Source organism: Erpetoichthys calabaricus, chromosome 8, assembly GCF_900747795.2.
Source record: "Erpetoichthys calabaricus chromosome 8, fErpCal1.3, whole genome shotgun sequence".
In the NCBI taxonomy this organism is placed as follows: domain Eukaryota; kingdom Metazoa; phylum Chordata; class Cladistia; order Polypteriformes; family Polypteridae; genus Erpetoichthys; species Erpetoichthys calabaricus.
In genome coordinates this window covers 92,627,199-92,649,695 of record NC_041401.2, presented here as the reverse complement: position 1 = coordinate 92,649,695, position 22,497 = coordinate 92,627,199, and the positions used below count along the sequence as shown (strand labels likewise).

At 37.4% G+C, this 22,497-nt stretch overlaps 1 protein-coding gene across 1 annotated transcript in view; it reads right to left on the bottom strand.

Moving 5' to 3' along the window:
- Positions 1-18,532, bottom strand: part of ksr1b (kinase suppressor of ras 1b) — a 192,048-nt gene extending 173,516 nt beyond the window's left edge. The window contains exon 1 of the mRNA XM_051931228.1: positions 18,033-18,532. Coding sequence (XP_051787188.1) covers positions 18,033-18,248 — 216 coding nt within the window. The 5' untranslated portion in view covers positions 18,249-18,532. The remainder of the gene's footprint in view (positions 1-18,032) is intronic.
- Between the last annotated feature and the right edge of the window lie 3,965 nt (positions 18,533-22,497).

Below are 22,497 nucleotides of genomic sequence, written 5' to 3'. Positions count from 1 at the left end.
TGGGTAGCTTCTCAGCCATCTGCCAATAGCGTCCCTTGTATGAAATCAACTGGGCAAACCAACTGAGGAAGCATGTACCAGAAATTAAAAGACCCATTGTCCTCAGAAATCCGCGAACCAGCAAAAAATCTGCGATATATATTTAAATATGCTTACATATAAAATCTTTATATACTGTATGTATATATATATATATGTATATATGCATGCAATAAAGATAGCCCGCTCAGAAGAACATGCATTGAATTCTGTGTTCGTGTCTCCGACCACCAGATCACAAACCCAACATTTACACAATATTTAAGTTAAACCTGTGCGATAGCTATTCATACATCCAGTTTTTTGGAGCCTCGTCACACCTGCCATAAAGTTCTCTACACTGAACATACACCTGGGGACCCCTTACTGCGAGGGAGCAGCACTACCGCCTCACTACCGTGCATGTGTAATACCTGCTTTAATGCATTTCATCATGAAAATGATATCAAGTACTTATCTTAGCATTCTAGATTTTCAGAAAGCAGGAATATCATGAAGTGAATGGATTCTGTATGGTGATCGCTGTCTTCTCTTAGTGCGAAGGAAGTCAGTTTAAGAAGTGTAGTGATTAACCACTGGGTTGGAGAACATAACACAAAGCATTTAATGTGCTGCATTAATTTATGACGGGGTAAATTAAGTAATTGATTAAACATTGATTTTAGGAAGAAGTTTAGTTTACGACATTCTACTTTAATTATGAAGTAAACTATGAGAATAAAGTGGAAATGTCGACTTTAATCTCAACATAAACGGCGAGAATAAAGTGGAAATGTCGACTTTAATCTCGACATAAACGGCGAGAATAAAGTGGAAATGTTGACTTTGTTCTCGACATATAGTTTGTTTTTTTCTTCCCATTATAGCTTAGCTTGAAGCAAGGTCCATATTAATGCAGTTTGCCTAAATGATGGTTCAGTTGGTAAAGATGTCATCACCAAGTTGCACTTGTTGTATTTTATTTTAATTTGGTGAATACTGTGTAATGCACCTGGGCTTGAAGTCTTGAAGTAATAGTGCAACTATCAGTAATAATACTATTATTTATTTTATTGTTATTATTTATTAGTTTAAATATTATGCAGTTTAATGATGATAAAGTTGTTTAAAAAGTCACTTTAACGTGTCAGTGGACAGAGATTGTTAACATTAACAGAAAGTGTAGTTGGTTTACAAAAAATATTTACTATTTATTCCTTTTCTAAGACATATTCGGTGCAATACAATTTTTGACAAGCACTTCTGGATATTTTACTAAGTCTAAATGCCTCTTTGTATGGTTGAAAATATGTTGTCAAAATTATAGTTTGTTTTTGCAAAATTTGTTCAATAAAAAGGTTCTATATTTTGACTGCATCTGTCATGCAATGTGATACCTTCTCCATTAGTGCCACCCCCTTGAAAACTATCACTTTATGGGGCAATGCAAAACTGTATTAATACTTGTGTGCACATTAAAATGTTTTTTTTGTACAATGTACAATACTCTTGACAGTGGAATAGGTTATTCTTAGCCAGTAATTGCAGTGGAAAATGTGGTTAACATCCACTCATGCATGGGGAAAAAAATACCGTCGAATACCGTGAAACCGGGATAATTTAGAAAAATACCGTGATATAGAATTTTGGTCATACCGCCCACCCCGAATATATATATATATATATATATACAGTGATCCCTCGCTATATCGCACTTCGCCTTTCGCGGCTTCACTCCATCGCGGATTTTATATGTAAGCATATTTAAATATATAATCGCAGATTTTTTGCTGGTTTGCGGATTTCTGCGGACAATGGGTCTTTTAATTTCTGGTACATGCTTCCTCAGTTGGTTTGCCCAGTTGATTTCATACAAGGGACGCTATTGGCAGATTGCTGAGAAGCTACCCAACTTACTTTTCTCAATCTCTCTCTTGCACTGACTTTCTCTGATCCTGACGTAGGGGGTGTGAGCAGGGGGGCTGTTCGCACACCTAGACGATACGGACGCTCGTCTAAAAATGCTGAAAGATTATCTTCACGTTGCTATCTTTTGTGCAGCTGCTTCCTGAAACGACATGCTGCACGGTGCTTCGCATACTTAAAAGCTCGAAGGGCACGTATTGATTTTTGACTGAAAAACAAACTTTGTCTCTCTCTATCTCTCTCTCTCTCTCTCTCTCTCTCCCTGCTCCTGACGGAGGGGGTGTGAGCTGCCGCCTTCAACAGCTTTGTGCCGCGGTGCTTCGCATACTTAAAAGCCAAACAGCCCTATTGATTTGTTTGCTAGAGATTGTTTTCTCTATCTATGTGACATTCTGTGCTTCTGACACGCACTCCTTTGAAGAGGAAGATATGTTTGCATTCTTTTAATTGTGAGATGGAACTGTCGTCTCTGTCTTGTCATGGAGCACAGTTTAAACTTTTGAAAAAGAGACAAATGTTTGTTTGCAGTGTTTGAATAACGTTCCTGTCTCTCTACAACCTCCTGTGTTTCTGCGCAAATCTGTGACCCAAGCATGACAATATAAAAATAACCATATAAACATATGGTTTCTACTTCGCGGATTTTCTTATTTCGCGGGTGGCTCTGGAACGCAACCCCTGCGATGGAAGAGGGATTACTGTATATATATGTATTACCATATCATCTGCATAAAGTGATATTTTCTGTTAAGGTCCTTCTCTGATAATCCCCTTTATCTCAGAAGCATTTTGAAAGTGAATTGCTAACGGCTCAATCATGATTGTAAATCGCAGTAGGAACAGAGGGCATCCTTGTCTAGTACCACACTCTATTTTGAACTTGTCTGAAACACACTGAAGCTTCTGGACTGGTATACAGTAGTTTGAGTCATGCACATATGTTCAAGCCAAACCCAAATTTTGTGTAATGCAGTGAACAGGTAGTCCCATTCAAACATATCAAATTCTTTTTCTGCATCTAACGATAATAAGATCTCTGGGGTGTTAAGACTTTGTGGGTGAATATATTACATTAAACAGGCGTCAAAGACTGGAAGCGAAGTATCTGTCTTTAATAAATCTGGTTTGGCCTTGTGATATTATCACGCTGTCGTCATGACCATGTGACTTTATGTAAAGCCAAAACAAGATCCGAACTCTGTGTGACAGCATGCATGTTAAAATGATTTTACTCATTTTGGAGTTGTTTTGGAGTTGTGTAGGACAGGATAACACTTTACCCTCTTACAGATTTATTGAGTGTGCAGCACAGCGTTTCATCGTGCTGCACATCCAAGAAGATTTTTACAGTGACAAATGATGCTCAGGCCCACTTCTTTCAAGCGTTCCATTTCACCCGGCACAGAGCAACCACACTAGTCAAACAGACTAGACTTTTCGGGGTTACATGCGGACAAACATGCTCAGGCACGGAACAAACTGAGTACACCCTGAATGTGTGCATTATATTTTTATGGTCAATGATTTTGTCTCTGTCTGTGTTGGCAATTACTGGTATTGCATTATGAACTTCCTGCTTGTGGATTTGTTGAGCTAAGATCTTATTAGCGCTCTCTCCGTGTTCATAGTAATGATGTCGTGATTTCTTTTGTTGTCAAGAGATCGAGTTCTGGATGAAAACCCTATCTTTTTCTATAAAATGCCTAATTTGGGAACCTGGCATGTTCTTGATCTGTTCTGTTAATTTCACTGATTAACTCTGATGCCTTCTTCGTTTCCGGTTTATTTTTGTGGGAGAGATATGAAATAATCTGTCCTCTTAAAAATGCCTTCAGTTTCCCCAGAGTATTCCTGCAGAAACGTCTGGAGATGTATGCATGTGGGGCATAATAATTTGAGCTCCGTGATTAGAGGGACGTAGTCGGACATAACAACATATTTCCAAGATTTGATCATGGGGAAAAAATTGTTATCTATAAAGAAATAATCAATTCTTGAGTAACAGTGATGTACTGGTGAGAAGAAGGAATATGCTCTTGAGTTTGGATTTAGAAATCTCCAAAGTTCTGGAAAATTGTGATCAATTACAAACTGTGTAATTGTTTTTGCAGTGTTAGATGTTATCATCCCTGTGGCTGAAGACCTATCCAGGTCTGGATAATTTAATTTAAAACACAATTAAAGTCTCTGGCCATTATAATTATATGAGTGTTCACATTAGGAATGGATGCAAATATGTTTTGGACGAAGTCTCTATCGTCCACATTGGGTGCATAAATATTTATCAAAATCACTTAACAATTAAATAAATTACCCATGAAGATCACACATCACCCTGCAGAATCAGATACTACATCCGATACTACAAATGATGAATTGTTCTATGTATTAAAATTCCCACACCTCTAGTTTTCTTTGTATAGCAGGAGTGGAATATTTGGCCTGTCTAATCTCTTTGCAACCGAAACCAATCCTTGCTTACTAAGTGGGTCTCCTGTAAAAATACTATCTTGGTGTTTAGACCAGTTCTTTGACATTTCAGCTCACAAAGTTCACTGTTTGGCCATAGAGACATTGCTTCTGAACTTTTGTTGACATTTTGTAGTATTAAATTAAGGTAATACATTATTACATAAGATAGCTTTTACTTTAATTTCCAATTTTGCCAGGAGGTTTTGCTATCAAGCCTATTGTTGTGTTGGCACTTACAATTGAAAGGGTTAAAAAGATAGATTTGAAAAAGCTTGCTCTCTTTTTCTCCCATCCCATTCTGCCTCCCCACATGAGGCTAGAACACACTTCACAAAGTCTCAGACCTCTGACATACCTAGAGACAGAGTATATCTAAAACAAAACAAGCCCCCCAGCAGCAGTGTAGAAGGATTAAAGTAAAGATATCTATTGACAATACAGTCCAAATACTATAAACTTGGAATATATTCTTAAACAGCCCTGAAAGAATAACCAAAGTTAATGATGTTAAACAGTAGTCATGAATAATAAGATAACGTACGATAGTACAGACCTAATACAATAAACCAAGGGTATAATGTTCAACAGTTCCCTTTGGAAAGGAAAAAAAATATAACTAATTAAAACATAAAAATAGCCAAGAAGGAAACAGAATATATAATTATGTCAAAAGTCTCATTGCAAATGAAGTAAATTGCAGATAAAACCTTCTTTGCCTTGCCAGGACAAAATCTGACTCACGATCGTATTTCAAGAAGTGCCGGGATCAATTTTCTTAGCTCTTTTTCTGCTTCATTAAGAGAACTAAAAATGTAGAACTTGCCTTGAATATCCACCTTCAGTTTAGCAGGATACAAGAGGCTGCATCTGATTTCGGCTTTCCGTAAGCGCTTTTTAATGCTGTAAAATGCGGCACATTTAGCAGCTGTTGAAGGTGAGAAATCAGGAAAATACAAATGCAGTTATTTTCAAATATAATCTATTGCTTTAGTCTGAGAAGTGAATCACCTTTAATTTAGACTGTAAACTTGTCGAAACGTAAAATGAGGCTACTAGGTTTTGAGGCATTCAATCCACATGTGAGGTAAGCTGCCGATATTGCGGTTTCCGATTTGAAGTCCTCTCCAATTATTTTAGAGAATAGTTTAGCTATGAATTTCACTGGTTTTGGAGTTTCACAGTTTTCAGGGAGACCTTTGATTCTAATATTATTACTCTGTATCCATCTACAAGTGCAGCTAGTCTTGTCTCTAAGCACTTTGCATTCGGAATTTCGAGCCATTGCTTTCTTGTCAGCGGTAGATGCCAGTTGTTCAACTATTTAAATACATGTCATGAACGTTTCCTTAACATCTTCAAACTGAGCACCAAGTGCTCTGAATTTATTCTCAAACTTACTCGCATTTTCCTGTATTTTTTTCCTAATTTTTTTTCTAGCATACCTTTAAAGGTTGCCTCAGAGCGATTATTAAAACATTTCTCTAATTCTTTAATATCCTAAAAAGGCTTCTCATTTGTCATGTTTATGTCTTTTATATTTTTCCTTTAGTCCTTTGTAACCTTCTTTATATTACTCTTTATCACATTTATACCCCCCCCCGAAGTGTTGTAGGTATTGCGATAATCATTGCGGTGATTGTTACCTTCAGCTCAGACTCTTTGTTTCGGTCTTCTCCATGCTCCGCAGGTGGAGTAGCAAGCCCAGTTGGAGTTGGTGCCACTGTCTCGCGGGGGGGCAGTTGACAGCGTGGATAGTAAGGCCATTTTCAGTTTCAATGAACCTTCTGGAATCGAGCAGTTCTCCTGGCCCAACTCAATTGCACTTTCGCTCCCACTTTCACTCTTGGATGGAGAGATGCTGTGGCGTCAGGTCCCGGGAGATTAATTCTTTTGCCTATCTGTTCCAGGTCATTCTGGAAGGCCTTACCTTGAAGTTGAACTTGAGGCCTGTTTAGACTTAGACAAAGTTTTAGCCATCTTTTCTGTTTCGTTCAGAGTTCTTTTTCCATTATTTATGCTTGTATATTTAGATTTACTTTAATCAAAGCCCCTCGGTTCAGTAGATACAGGATAACTAGAGACAATGCTAAAATAACACCACTGCTAACGTCTATCTCCCAAAGCAGATGAGACCAATAACTGATCTAATTAATGGATGCCTTACAAAGAAACAAATTCTTCCAACAATATGTAAAACACACTCTTTAACAAAAAAAAACTTCATCCATAAGGAATGACCCATTAAACTCACTAGTAAAAAACAGATAACAGTTGTGCCATGTCTAGAAATAATTCCAAAAGTAGAAAATTTGAGTTATTCATTGGTCCAAAGCTAACCTACATATAGGAAATAAACAGTATCATGTAAAATTTCTGTGGCCAGTCGCTATATGTCATGGCATGAAGTACCATGTTACAGTTGTCAAAAGGACAACTGAGGCATATCCAACAAAGCATTATGCAACTGCTACTGTAAATGTTGATTAGCACAAGGAAGTGAAAAATTTCAGTGTACTCTGTACATATGACAATAAATGACCCAATAAACCTATAATTAGGCAAATGTTGGTAAAGACCGTGAAACATAGATGTAATCATCAAAGTCAATTTGTCAGTGGCAGACATTCATTGTGAATGGAACTCCTCCTCCTCTATGAGTCATCAGCATATGGTCTGAAGCATTATAGTATCCAGAAATCTATTGACAGCAATGCATCTCATGTACATGTACAGGCCCGAATGTTCACTGGCAAACTTAATATGGGCCTGTACATGTGCCTTCTTGAACAGGGAGACCTTGCGGGCACTGCAAAATTTCAATCTATTACGGCATAGTGTGTTACCAATTATGCTCTTGGTGACTGTGGTCCCAACTGCCTTCAGATCATTAACAAGCTTCTCTTGTGTAGTTTTGGGTTGATCCCCAACTATTTTCATGATCATCCTCACCCCATGAGGCAAGAGCTTGCATGGAGCTCTAGACCGAGGGCAATTGATGGTCATTTTATATTTTTACATTTCCAAATAATTGCACCAACAGTTGTCACTTTCTCACCAAGCTTCTTGCCGATGGTCTTGTAGCCCGTTCCAGCCTTGTGCAGGTCTACAATCTTGTCCTTATCGTCCTTTGACAGCTCTTTGGTCCTGCCCATGGTGGTGGAGATGTTGGAATGGAAGAAATTAATTCTGTGGACAGATGTGCTTTGCACACATAAGTTGAGATCAGGAGTATCTGTAATTAATTGATTGATTGATTGATTGATTGATTGTAATCTGTGTGCCACATGGGCACACAGCCAATCTGTGGAAGCCAGAATTCTGGCTGGGCTGTAGAGGATCAAATACTTATTTCACTCAATGACATACAAGTCAATTTATAACTTTTATTTAATGTGTTTTTTCTGGAATTTTGGATGATATTCTGTCTCTCTCCAAAATGTGAATTTCCCCTTGGGATTAATAAAGTATCTATCTATCTATTAAAATGAAACTACCATAAAATTAGAGACTGTTCATTTCTTTGTAAGTGAGAAAAGCCAAGCAAAATGACACCTTTTATTGGCTAACTAGAAAGATTACAATATGCAAGCTTTCGAGGCAACTCAGGCCCCTTCTTCAGGCAAGATGTAATCACGCAAACTTACAAATTTAGCAGGGGACCAAATAATTATTTCCCCCATTATATGTAGTTGAAGACAATGACATAGGTAAGTGACTGTCCCCCAGTACTTGCATGATGTTACTGTACTGCGCTTCCCAGATCCAATGGCCATGAAAGTCCCCTGTACTCATTGTCTTCAGAAATGTCCCCATGTCACTTCAGTATAGCCAACATAGTGAGCATTTCAGACAGACCATCTAATTATGACCAATGACTTAGCACTAAGGACAGACAAACACATAGTAAGTGCATCCTTGGAATGCTGTAGGTCTAATACCAGGTCACAAGGTGATAATTTGCCTACTTTGTAATCCTACTATTCCATATTGGTTTTCATGCAAATTGAGAAAATGTTGCTTTCATTGTACAATTACTTTTTTTCCTCAAAAAGAGTAAATTTAACATAAAATATCAACACATACCTTCCTTCCTTCTCCTTTTTCAGCAGGTGCCTAATCTCTGAGAAAACCAGCAACTTTTTTCTAGGTCTGACAGGTTTTGTGTTGGGCAAATTAGAACTATCAAGTATGACAAAAACTTGGAAATCTTTGTCATATAGTCATGCTGCATTATGTGATGGATGTTGAAATTCTATCAAAAAGATAGTGCCCTTAAACCTCTAATGTCAATAGATCTCAAGATGCCAAAAATTAAATGATATGGTACTGTAAATACTGTAAACTTTCAGAATGTCGTAGTTGAAAAACCTCTGAAACATAATTCCCAGTTCATCCAAAACTTTGGAAATATATAGTTTGAACATGAACTTGAATTTGAAAATCTCTGGCTTCTTTTAAAAAAAGAAAACAAAAACTATAACATTCAGTCATGCTAGTAGTGGTTGTCTTGTTACATAAAGAACAGTGAAATTCTTATTTGCACGTCCAACCATTGCTACTCCCCAGCACTGAATTAAACAAGAACATTTAAAAATAAATGTTACTATTAATATTGCTTATACAAGTTTACTTTATGCATCTCAGATATAAATAAAACAGACAACAAAATCTGATGCCGAGATGTTTTTCTCTGTCACTCTGTTATATATAGATACACATAATGTATAGAAACTTGTATATATAAAAACATATAAACACACACAGAGCAGAATATATAAATTTGCATGTGTCTCTGATATGGATATGACCAACACTGCAACAACTCAAAGAACAGTCCTGTCTCCTTTTCTCTTCACACCTCAGACTATAAACATAACACCAGGTGACAGAGTATAGGAGTCAGTTGGAGAACATCGTTTCTTGGTTCAGAAAGAAGTGTCAGCAACTTAAAATCAGCAAAACCAAGGAACTAGTTATTGACTTTCGCTGTAACAAAGAGCCTCTATGTCCAGTCACTATTCAGGGAGTGGGTATGGATGTAAGTGAACTGCTACAAGTACATGGAGGTCCACACCAATGACAGGCTGTAATGGTCTCATAATACAGTGGAACTATATAATAAAGGGCAGAACAAGCTCTTTTTTCTTAAGACACTGTGCTCACTTAATATGGGTAGTAATATCCTTCACATATTTTATAATGATAGCGTTTTGAGTACTGAGAAAAGCGCTATATAAATGTAATGAATTATTATTATTAATTCTGTGATACCACTTCAGGAGTGATCCACAGAATCAACAAGCTAATTAAAAGGGACACTTAGTTATGGGACACACTCCGAACCCCCTGGAGGTAGCAGCAAGGGAGAGAATGAAAGCAAAGCTCAGTGTTACTATGAACAATGCTTCACGTCCTCTCTCTGACACTCTAACATTGAGTACTTTCAGCCAAGAAATTATTCCACAGAAGAGTGTCAAGAAATGCTGCTGGGTTCTCCTTTATACCAACAGCAACAAACCTGGATAATACCTAACTGTGACTGTACAGTAGCTGCCAAGTCAGACGTTTTCTTTCTTTTTAGACATTCTGGTGTATCTCTGACAAGAGTTTGTTGTTTGTCAAAATATAATTATTTATTTGTTTATTATTTATTGAGCTCCTGTAAAAATGCAAATTTCTCCCTGGGGATAAATAAGTTATATCTGTCTATCTATCTGTTTGTATAAATGTATGCACAAACAATGGCAGTCACTCTTGAGGCATCCCTGACCAAAATAACTTAGATGAGGCCAAAGGTAAACAAAAATTAATTTATTAATCAAAATAAGGCAAACAAGTTAGTATAAATGTTGGGAGAACACAAAGCAAAAACTAAACACAGGAAAATAAACTCTGAATCCTTTATGGAAACTACTTCCACAAATCTAGTAAACCTGCATATATATGGGAATAGCAGATTCACTTTCATACCTTTGTACTACAACAGAACTCTCCTCTTTCCCAGTTCTGACTGATCTTCTTTCTGCTTATACAGTGTTTGTCATTAGCACTCCACCCAACTCTGTATAATGCTAAGGGGTGGCTTTTTATGCTGTCCCACAATCTCTTACAGACTTACCACAAAATCACTTTTAGTATCAGCCTTATATTTGCAACAGGGTCACCAGGGGCAAAACACCTTCTAGTCCATGGTGTCCTTACACTTCTGAACCTTCAGTATGCAATAAAAGTCTAGGTCTCCAAGGCTGCTCATCGGCTGCATAGTTTTCTCAAATGTAACAACACCATCCATATGTTTCCTCTTGAGACCATGCACACTCTAGTGGCCAGGAAGTGTTGACAACAATGTTGTTCACTCCCTGACCCCATATTCTTTCTTAAAGCAGTGTCAAGAAGCCCTAGGTTGGCTGTTCTCTAGCATCCTGAGGAAGCATGGCTTACTTACAAACAATAATTGCTATTTCACTATGATGTCGTTTCACATGCTAGTATCCCCTCCAGGGCATCTGGCATGCACCAAATGTACTGAAACTTAATAACCTGAGAATTTATTTCACTGGCATAGGGATTTGTATTGCCAATACATATCTATTTTTTACTGTCATGGCCTTATAAAGCCCTGTCACTGTCATGCACCATTCTAAATTGTTCATATTCCTAGTCCTGACCAGGCTTCTGTTTCAATATATTAAGGTCTGCCCTTAAGTGTATGTCAGTAAATATGGTTACAGCCAGCTAACCACAGTTTCCTTTGTCTCAAGCCACCTTCTGTTGTTAAAGTAAGAATCGATGTAAAGGAAGGGAACTTAACAAGTTCTATTGAGCAATCAGAGAGGAAGACAGTCTAGTCTGCATGCTGAATATATCTATGCATTTATCCAGTTTACTCCATCCATCTTTTCACAGTCAAAATCACAATATGAAAATATGCAAAATAATAATCATAAAGGCTGATATAATAGATTTTAATTTGACAATTAATTACATTTGATGTATAAGCTACTGACGTATACTACTCATGCATACTTAGTGTACAACGCAAATGATAACCAATTACAAGATTTGCAGAAATCAATGAGTTTAAACACTTTGCAACAATCTCAGACTACTAGAGGCAATAAAGCACTGATTGAAAACAATGTGCTTGTCTTAATATTTTTTATTATTTTTATTTATTTCATGCATTCCAGTTTATGAAACCATTGTGACTGCAGTTCTTTTTGATTCTTTTAGACTCCATAATGTGATGACTTTATAAAGTTATTTTCAGTATATCAATAAAATAGATAAACACTTAAAAAATAATACCACTACATATGCTTATTCACCCTTTCCTCTAGCAAATGTTTTTAGCCATATCACCCAGAAAATCCAGGTGCTGTTTCTTTAGTACTGTATTACAGATTATATCACACTATGGAGCAGTAGGAAATTTCACCCAAATAATGTAACACTAGAATAGACTATAGAAGTCAAACCACTTACATCATGAATTAAGACCAAGGCAACTGGTAACACTAGGATCTAATAGTATACTATATAAGTGATTTAAGATTTTTGAGATGCCAGCAGACACAAATCATGAATTTCCCTCTAACATGTATAAAAGGCTGTCCTAACAAAAGACCACTGATTCCATGATAGGTAAGTATAATAGGAAGAATATTGTTAACATAAGAAAAAAAGATACAGGAAATAATCTGTGAAGCAGATTCCCAATTCCACAAAATAACATTTTATTATATTTTATTTCATTATTATTTCAGAAATGGAGTCATTGCTTCCTTGCAGTTATGCATGAACCCTGACAAAAGCCATACATTTTCTGACTTTCTGACTTAGGCATGACACATACACACACACAAGGATTCTGGGTTTATTTGGTGCAGGACAGGAACCAACAGAAAAATGAAAATTAAACTTAGTTCAGGTTATTATTGTTTGGTGAGACTAATAATATCAACCATTAATTCATTAAAGCTATAATCTACTTAATCATGTTGCATAAACTCAGTGGAATGATAGCAGTAACCAAACTTGCACTTCAGAAAACAACATCCTTTTGAAATGTTGATCAGTTACACTAATATTAAAGTTTAAAATTTAAAGACTTAAGAAGTAAAACAATCACTAATTCATTCATCTTAATGCTGAGAATGAAACACATCACGTCTTTAAAAATGATAAGTAATTGTTCTTGTGCTACATCGATCATTCTAGAGACTCACTTGTACAAAAGCACACAAACAAAACCTAAGAGAAGGTCCTCTCTCTCAGGAAAGACCTTCCAACAATCACACACATTCTAGTATATCTACTTAACTTTTAGTTAAAGCCCAGTTTTGACATCAAATCCCTTCTCATTTTTGAAAGGGTAAAAGTTCTACACTTACCCACCTGCTCCAGACTAGCTTCATAAATGACCATGTATGCTGATGCATCGTTAAAATTTTAAAACATGTTTAGGTAGCAGTGCATCTAAGGGATTTTTGGTTAGATGGCAATGACAGTTCATAATTTTTGATATGACCTCTAAGAACTCTTATAACAAACGTCTTTTCTCCGTACCTTGGTGGTGTAGCACAAAATAAATAGTGCTACTTTTGCCACTAACAGACAGTAATGAAAACAATTTTGAAATGGTTTTTTGTAGCAAGTGCTCCTTCTCTCAACATACCTCAGTTAAACAGCAGAACCTCTAAGTCTTCAGAGAGAGAGGCATTAATCACAAAATAATGCATTACTTCAAAACACTCTTCTAATGTGATCAAAAATGTAAAACTATTAATAAGCATAACAAAAAACAAGCTAGAACAATTTCAAAGGTGCAATTACAAATCTTCGCAACAGCCATATTTTGCGTACTTATGACTCCAAAATAGTGCAAGCTTTGCCTCTTAGATCAAATCTGTGTGTAGCAAAAGAGGAGTTTTTGGTAAGAAGATTTACAAAGTTCAAAATGATACTGTTAAAGTTCTTAAATGTAACAGAATCCAAGACGATATAAGCCACAAGAAAGACCAAGATCAGTTTCAGAGTTATCCTTAAATGTTCTATTTACAAAGCTATGTTTACCTCTGTGACCAGTTACCCTAACCTAATATCACAAAAATGCCAAGTCATCTATGTGTGCATGTAAAGCTTGCAGAATCAAATTACTCACATCTTTGCAAAACTGTCCACCACATTTACTGTTTCTACTGGACATAGCCTTTCTTTATGCTTGGCTACAGAAACAAGTATAAAAATGTGAAAGTCGAAACTGTTGGCATACGAAACCACAAGCTGAGATTCTGTTTCTTCCATAACCACTAATAGATTGAATTTGTTTTTTTTCTATGCTTTCTTCAAGGAACTCAGTTTCCAACTTTTCCAAAGGCTGAACATGAGCTTATTCCTTTGTAGAATAACAAAACACTCCATTTCAGATGTTGACTAATTAGAATTTGTACATAAAAATTTTGAGTAGGATTTTATATATCTGTCAATGTATATTTGCGCTTGCTCACAATCACTTTAGTCTAAGTCCCACCCCTCATTCCCTACCAACCACTTCCAAAAGTCAGCATAATTTTTATTAAAAAAAAAAAAAAAAAAGCCATCAAGTGAGCAAGCTATGCATTCTGACACAGGAATACAGACAGGCATAACTGACCATTTATTTCACTGTTGCTATAGATTACTTCCATAATTAATAAAAATAACCTCTGATTTTGTTCTTTAAAATCACAATGCTGCAGTCATTGCAAAACATCTTGTAAACTATACAAAGTGTATATGTGCACAGCTGTATTTGCAATAAATGCTGTTTTATAAGAATAGTTCAGGTTGCAGGGTGACTAGACTGTGAGAGTAGACATGGAATGATTAATGCAATGATTAAGTTAATCACTTTGGTGATCCATTGATAAATGTAACTTGTTTTTAAATATTTATTGACATTCAATAATCAAAGTGTTTCTCTCAGCTGCTACAAAATGACTTCCAGCCTGTATAACAACTGGAATGAGCACAGATTAGTGGTCCTTTTAATATGTGGATAGATGAGAAAGTTCAAAAAACGATGGATGGCTGTGTATGCAATATTGCATTCCAACCGCAGTGAGTGGCTTTACTTAATGGAAAACAACTGCTCTACTGATTATGTCTAGTGAAAATTAAAATGCTTAAAGAAGGGTTCTGAAATACTGAGAATTAAGTAAATAGTTGTTTCTACCATATGTTTTAGATTACTTTTTGCATATTTGATCTTATATATAAAAATGATTACAATGATACTAGTGTCAAAATTACCAAAATACTGAAAATATCTTCCCTGGAAGACATCCATTCATTTTAAAATGCACTTAATTTAATTACAAGGTCATGGGCTACTACAGCCTGTATCCAGGCAGTATCAGGAAAAAGGTAAGAACCAAGCACAAAGAGGGAACCAGTCCATCAAAAGGCAAACTCAATCATACGCCCACACTCATTTTGTTTGAAAATGAAAACCTCTAGAACTAACAAATTACAGCTTTTGCATTTTTAGGTTATGCGAAATGGAAAAACAGATTTAGCAATATTATGTGGGTTTACTATTAACCAGTCTTACTGAACACAGTCGCAAAAACTTGTGTTTCCTCTGTTATGTAGTATTGAAAAAGTGCAACCACTGAGACTTCCACAATCTCCCCTGTTGGCATGAATTAGCTTATATACAGAGTATGCCTAAGTGGAAAATTATTTAATGAAGTAAATGTCTGTATAATCAATAGCAAAGGACAAATGCTTCTGCTTCACAGATAAAATATAAAGTGGTGGACATTTACATTGAGGACAGTTTTTAATCATGGTTAAGATGTACAATAACCATTACTTATATGTCTAGAAACAATATAATAGTAAAAAACATACTACCAGAACATTTTTTTCTTAGAGAATACTTTCCAATTACATTTGAGGATACAAAACATCACCTTAGATCTTAAACGCAAAAGGTGATTTTGCTTATGATTTGTGGCCACTTGCCTTTAAGACAGTAGCATTTTCTTGGGTTGGATAACTGCTATATTGCACTGTGAATACTTTTGCTGTTACCCTTAGCACTGCGTATTTCAAATTAGAATAATACATTTGACAGAAACATTCAATCTTGGGGGAAAAATCTTGGAAAAGCAAACAAAAAATATGCTTTAATAATACCTCTAATGCCAAAGAAATATTTTAACAGTAATGGGATATGTGACTCAGTTTAAGTACGCCCTGTCATGCACCTTCTAGACATATGCCTCTGCCCATTTTCTTGAATGTACTAAACTGTAACACCTGAGTAACATAGAGATTTCAAATAATACTGCTGTAAGATCAGGGTTTTTCGCAAATACGCAAACACAAACATTATCTGAGACCTTAGTGTTTGCTTCAGTCTTCATTTCAACTCACTTACAATTTGTGTCACTGTATTTAAATCAAGTGAAGATTATAGAGAGTAAAATTATATAATTATATTGTCCATTATCAAACACTCAGTTTGACCTTGTAGGATCCCAGAAGCAATGGATCTCAGGACAGAGTCTAAACCAGTTAGAAAAAATGAGCGTACTACAAAAAAACAAAACAAACATATAGAAAGACATATCAATCACCATTTATTAATAAATTCCTTAATCAAGAACAAGGGAATATAGTGTGATGAAGGAAATATTATGTATGGCAAAACAGGACTGAAATGACAACGAAAATAATTAGCAAGTTGTAATCTCTGTGGATAAATTATATAAAAAGGACAGTTGTCTTATAGTTCAAGTATAAGCACATCATTGCTCTTTGCATTACAAGGCCAAGAGACACTAAAGCCTAAGTGGCTAGTAATGGGCAAAAACAACACTCTATAATGAACTAGCCCATCACAACCACAATCGTAGACACGTTGGCCCATTTTCAAGCTGCCATTTATCAAGCAAAAACAAAAATCTTGCAACATCAGATCCAAAGAAATGAATCAACAACTTTCAAAACTTTACTCAACTTTACTCTAAGAGGTTTTCAGTGCTTTGAAGCAAAAAAAAAGCAAGCTGTGCCACCCTGCTGCTCTACATACCTTCAATAAAGGAGGGTTACTTGCAGGCCCTAAACTTTTACTAGCTTTCTGTTTAGACAAACTCAACATTACTGCACATCCATTAATATTTTTAATACAGCAAATTTCAAGGTGGACAGAATCAAACAAAACTTGAAAACGACACTTCAAATATGCATTGGTGTTACTATAAACAGAACACAGAAAGAATAAACAAACAGCAAAGAATTACACCTAAGCATAAATGTCATCTGGAAAGAGACCTTTGTGGCCACAAATCTGCTTCCTTAACTGTATAAAATGGAATGCAAACTCAACTGTTAATTGAATTTTTTGTTTTCATCATATGTGTAATCATTAAACAAATTCTACTTAAGTCAAAGTAACCTGCTTATCATGGAATGTTATATACTAGTTCATTTTGCATGTGCATTTTGAATTCTGACTGGGAAAAACATACAGAAGTCGGAGTAAAGCAAAATTTAGAAAATTCACGGGTCCTCACTTGGAATTAAAACCTTTTACAACATGTTGCATGCTAATACTCGTTATTTTAATCAGCTAATTGATTAACTGCAATAGTAATAATGAAACAGATTTCATCAATGCAATATCTAGCTCACTGTTTGCCCTAAATAAAAATGTTTAATGAAAAAGACATAATGAAAGCAGCACAAATTGACAGTGCTCATCCTACACGCTGCCTGGTTTAACAGGTTTTGTAAGTGTCACAAAAGCATGACTAGGAGGAAAGGGCAGAACCGCCCGCATTGCATCACAAATGTCTTACAAACCATTGCAACAGTAGCAGTCGAACAGATAGATCCACCTTTCGCCTAAAAGGCATGCGATTCACTTACAACCCTGTCACCTTAAGCGGGTGAATCGGCAGAAGAGGTGCGTGCAAAAAAAAAAAGAGTTTCTAGTAAACTAAGAACAGAAACATAAAAGTGTCCACTTTTTAAGTAATACCTTAAATATGGATACTACACGCGCACAAATATGACAAGGTCGAGGCCCGATGGCACTTCAGCCACCTGCCAGCCTCACTTCTGCAGACGCGCGCAGGTGCGAGTCAGTGACGTCACCGAGCCAGACAGGTGTGCCTTTTGCGCATTTTGTCTCCCCGTTACCAGAAAGGGACCATCCATTACCAAGTGACATTTCCTAGTTAAAGTCCCAGCTAGACACTGCCCTTCCGGAACACAAACAAATCATATAAAAGTCTTAAGCATGCCTCTCAATAGCACCTGCAAATAGTCTGCTGAGAGCTTCACCGCAACCTCTATAGTCGCTGGCTTCAGCGCAGTCTAGGAACAAGGAAAACCAAAACAGTCGAAATTTCATAGTGAAACAGACATAAAATAAAGCACGTTGCCTCCGACTGACAGAGGAATGCTGGACACTCACACATTAACAGCACAAACAAGCGGAAATCCCCAATGACGGAGTATAAAGTTTGGACATCGCCGAAGCTGGCTCCTCGGAGGGACGCGCCCACCGCAGGCAGCTGCAGAAGACCGTTGCAGGGAGAGGCGACAGCTCCTATGCCTACCTCTAAAGTGCGTATCTCCTGTTGGGTGAGGTCGTTTGAAGCTGCGCATTTTGTCCACAGCCCTTGCAAACTGGATAGGGAAATGTCGATGAGGTTTTGGATGAGGACGCACTGCTGCAAAGCGTCTCTACCCCGCTCCGGCTCTCCTGGCTGCAGCTCCGGCTCAGCCCCGTGCTCGACCATCTCCTTTGCTCCTGAGCCAACCACGTTATCCATTACTCGGCATCGGGGACAGTTTGTAGTATCCTTGAATAATGGGCCGGTTTCAATAGGTGAATTAAAGCCTAGAAATCGGTATCCCGTTGCCGTTGTAAAACTAAATCCGAGCTGTCAGGACCGAAGCTGTCATAAAGCTGCAATGCAACCGCTACCGCCAGGAGCCTTTCACTCTTCTTGAGCTGTGGCAGAGCTGGGACTTGTAGTTCGCAATGGGAAAAGCAAGCCGGATATGTACTGCACGCTGGGAAATGTCGTTCATTCGTTAAATGTAGCTTTGTACGGCGGATGATAGTGCTTTTTCTTTTCGAGTCACTAAGAGACGTTCAATGTCTTGGCCCGAACAATCTCCAAGGTTTATTTAAATTTTTACTTAACTAATTTAATATATATATGTGTGTGTTATATCAGCAGTAGCTCCTTGTTCCTATGAGCTTTAAAAATGAACTTAGACATACTGAATATTTAACAGTACTCCAAGCGAAATTAAAACGACAAGTTCCAGAGAACTTTGCGGCAGGATTCGTACGTTTTGGATCCTCCTGGCGTCCAGTTCTACAGCATTCTTGTCATTTGTTTCAAGATACGTGACACGTACCGTCTCGGGAAAAATAGCTGATCTTTCAAATTTTCCAGTTTTTTATGTCGGCATTTATGTATGTTATTTGAGTATTGAAGAATGTATAAACGGTTAATATTTTTTACCACAAGTTTGTTCTGTAGGGTGTGCACCAAGTTTAGACCAGATCGGCTACTCTGCCGTGCTCAAATCAAGATTTAATAAAAAAAGAGATTTTGGTCTTCAAGTAATTGCTAAGTAGCTAAACTGTAAACGGACGGGTTGATGGTTAAATTCTGCCAGTAAGAAGCGATGGTGTTCCAGCTGCAAACTTTGGCAGTCAGAGTAGTTTATAGGTGTAATATGCAGCATAAATCTAAAAATGTAATCTTACACGCGCCATGGAACATACTGTACGTCTTCTTTCCGTGGGAGATGTGGTATTTTGGTTGTATTAAAATACCTCATTAACTAGGGGGAATGGCAGCATAACAGCCCAAGGCCTGCTTAACTCAGTTCAGGGCTAAGGGGGTTCACAGCCTGTCCCAGCAACACTAGCCAAAAACCTGCATGGAGTGGCAGTCCATCTCATGGTCTCTTCACCCCATTTAGAGTCATGAAGTAAGCAAACTTTGAACTGTGGAAGGAAAACCAGGGTGCCTGGAGAAACAATAAACACAAACATGGAGAGAAAGTGCACATTCCACATTGATAGCCGTGCCTCCCATATGCTGGTTAAATATGTACAACTGTAGTCATTCATCCATCCATCCATTATCCAACCTGCTATATCCTAACCACAGGGTCACAGGGGTCTGCTGGAGCCAATCCCAGCCAACACAGGGCACAACGCAGGAAACAAACCTCAGGCAGGGTGCCAGCCCACCGCAGGGCACACACACCACACCAAGTACACACTAGGGACAATTTAGAATCGAAGTCATTCACCAATGAGTAATTAAGATTTAGAACTTTTTTTTTTAAGTATTTTTATTATGATGATCAATAAAAAAGGGTGACACGTCCGCACAAAGAACAATTCTGCTGCTGCAGAGCACTTGTGTGGTGAAGCTGTTAAATGTAACATTGTTCCAGAACAATGAAGTCTGTGCACTAGTTGGCAATATTATAATTCCAGATGGCAGTTGATGTCTGCCAGTATGATTATTCAGTTTGATGTTGCCTTTTTTAATATCAAAACAACAACAACAAAATTAGAAACATCCACCTATTTTCTAAACTCACTTCACCCTGAGCAGGGTCACATGGAAGCTGGCACCTAGCATAGGGCACAAGGCAGGAACAAATCCTGGACAGGGCACCATTCCATCACTGGGTGAACACACAGACACACACACATACACTAGGGACAATTTAATATTACCAGTCCACATAACCTGCATATCTTTGGACATGGGAAGAACATGCAAGCTCCACATAGGGAGAACCTGGGTCATGGTCTCTGACCTCCCTGTTGCAAGGCAGCCGGGCTGCCACCATGCCACCCAATTATTAGAAACAATTAGCTTAAATTTATTATTGAGGAGAACTGCTAAAAATAATCAAAATGGTTATCAACACGATTAGTCAAAGCCATCATGTCACCCTTATGTAGCACACTGTTTATGCACCCCTATCAGGAATATCTAAAAATGATATAACTTGGCAGCAATTAGTCCAAAATATATCAGCTAGGATCTTAGCTTAAAAATGCAGCATGTTGTAATGGTTAAGGGTTTGGACTTCAAACCCTAAGGTTGTGGGCTCAAATCCCACTACAGACAGTGTGTGACCATTAAAATTAAATAGAACTAAGAGGGAACAAGTATGTCAAAAGTTAAAGGGGTACCTTTAAAGGTATGAAATACACAGTGTTTGAATACAGTCATTTTGCTGTACAAGCAGCAAGACCCCTTTACAAGGCTCAAAAAAGAATCTACTCTGGCATCAATTGCACCTAAACTAAGGGTGTGGGAATTCAGTGAAAGCTGTGCTGTGAATCTCCTGAGTTATCAAGGATTTCAACGTAATAAATAAACAAGATGAATGGAGTCATATGTGGAGAACGTGTGAGAGAACATTTGTTTTGCGTCTTCTGATCCAGCAGTGTTAGACAAGGGCACCACTAAAAATTATACTTTATATCTTACTAGCAGGATGCATCTCTGCATGGTATTAAAATTAATCAAAAAAAGGACCACACAACACTGTAGAGACTTGTGCGCTCAGCAGAGTGCATCATGGGGGATATCACTACAGGATTTATATACAGAAAGTTGCACTACCAAGGTAGTGAGGATCATTGAGGGCTCCTCTCACCCTTTGTACAGCCAGTTTAAATGCTTAAGATCTAGCAGGCACCTGCATTGCCTCAGATCAAGCCTGAAAAAGAGCTTCAGTCACAGTAGGTATGTGTGTGAGAGCATGCCCAGCAATGGAGTGGCACCGTGATGGTGCTAGGATAGGCTCCTGCCTCCACCATCCTTTTTAAATTAAGCAGGTTCAAAATAAAATAACTTCACAGAAGATCTTCAGTCATAGCAACAATTATTTAATTTTATTTATTAGAATAATGAGAAGTAAAGCAAAATGACACGTTTTGTTGGCTAACTGAACAAATTACAATATGCAAGTTTTCAAGGAGACCCCTCCTTCAGGCAAGTTGTAGTCTTAAAATGAAAAATAAATGCACAGGTTAATGGCCTTTCACCACCTGGCCAAGTGAAAGCGTTTGGTTCTGTTTACGATAAGATTAAGGTATAAAATAATGACACTTTCTTTGAACCACACATTTATATGCTATAGATATATAAACTCAGTGGCCACTTTATTAGGCATACATTACTCCTACCAGTTACAAATCTTCAAGGCATGGATTCTGCAATGTGCTTTTAAGAATTCTTTGAGGATTTTGGCCCATGCAGTTTCTGCAGACTTTTTATTATTATTCTAGTGTAATTTCCATTCTACCTCATCCCAAAAGTGTTCTATTAGTTTGAGATCTTTGGACTATGCTAGCCAATGGTTGCTAGTATCTTTGTGAATTCACATAGACATTAAAAATGTTTAAGTATGCTGTGGCACTGAAATGATGCTCAACTGATATTAAAAGACCTAATGTGTGCCACCACCAGCTTGTACCAGCAGAAATTGAGATTAATCAGACCAGGTGATATATTTGTAACTTTCAGTTATCTAGTTTTGGTGATGACATGTCCACTGTAGCCTCCTCTTCAGTGGTCTTTTGCTGCTGTAGTTCTTCTGCTTCAAAATTTGTTGTTCTACATTCAGAGGTGACCTTCTGCACATCACTGTTTGAAAAAGCCATCATTTTAGTATTTCAGTATTTCTTACTATTCTCCTTGAATGTATCATGAATTTCTCCTCTAACCTCTCTAGTTAAAAATGGCGTTTGCCCATAGAAGTGCCGCTCCCTGGATCTTTTATGTTTATTGCATCTTTTTCTGTAAACGCAAGTGTGTGGAAATCCCATACACTCAGGTGTTTCTGAACTGCCGGGACCTTCACATCCCATACCAATAATCACACCACGGTCAAAGCTGCTTAGATCATGTGCCTTGCTATCCTAATGTTGGATTGACCAAACGTCTTGACCAGGCCTCCATGTTACTTATACTGAGTGGCAGCTACATGATTGGTTGTTTGGAGGAGCGGGCTATTTGCATTAAT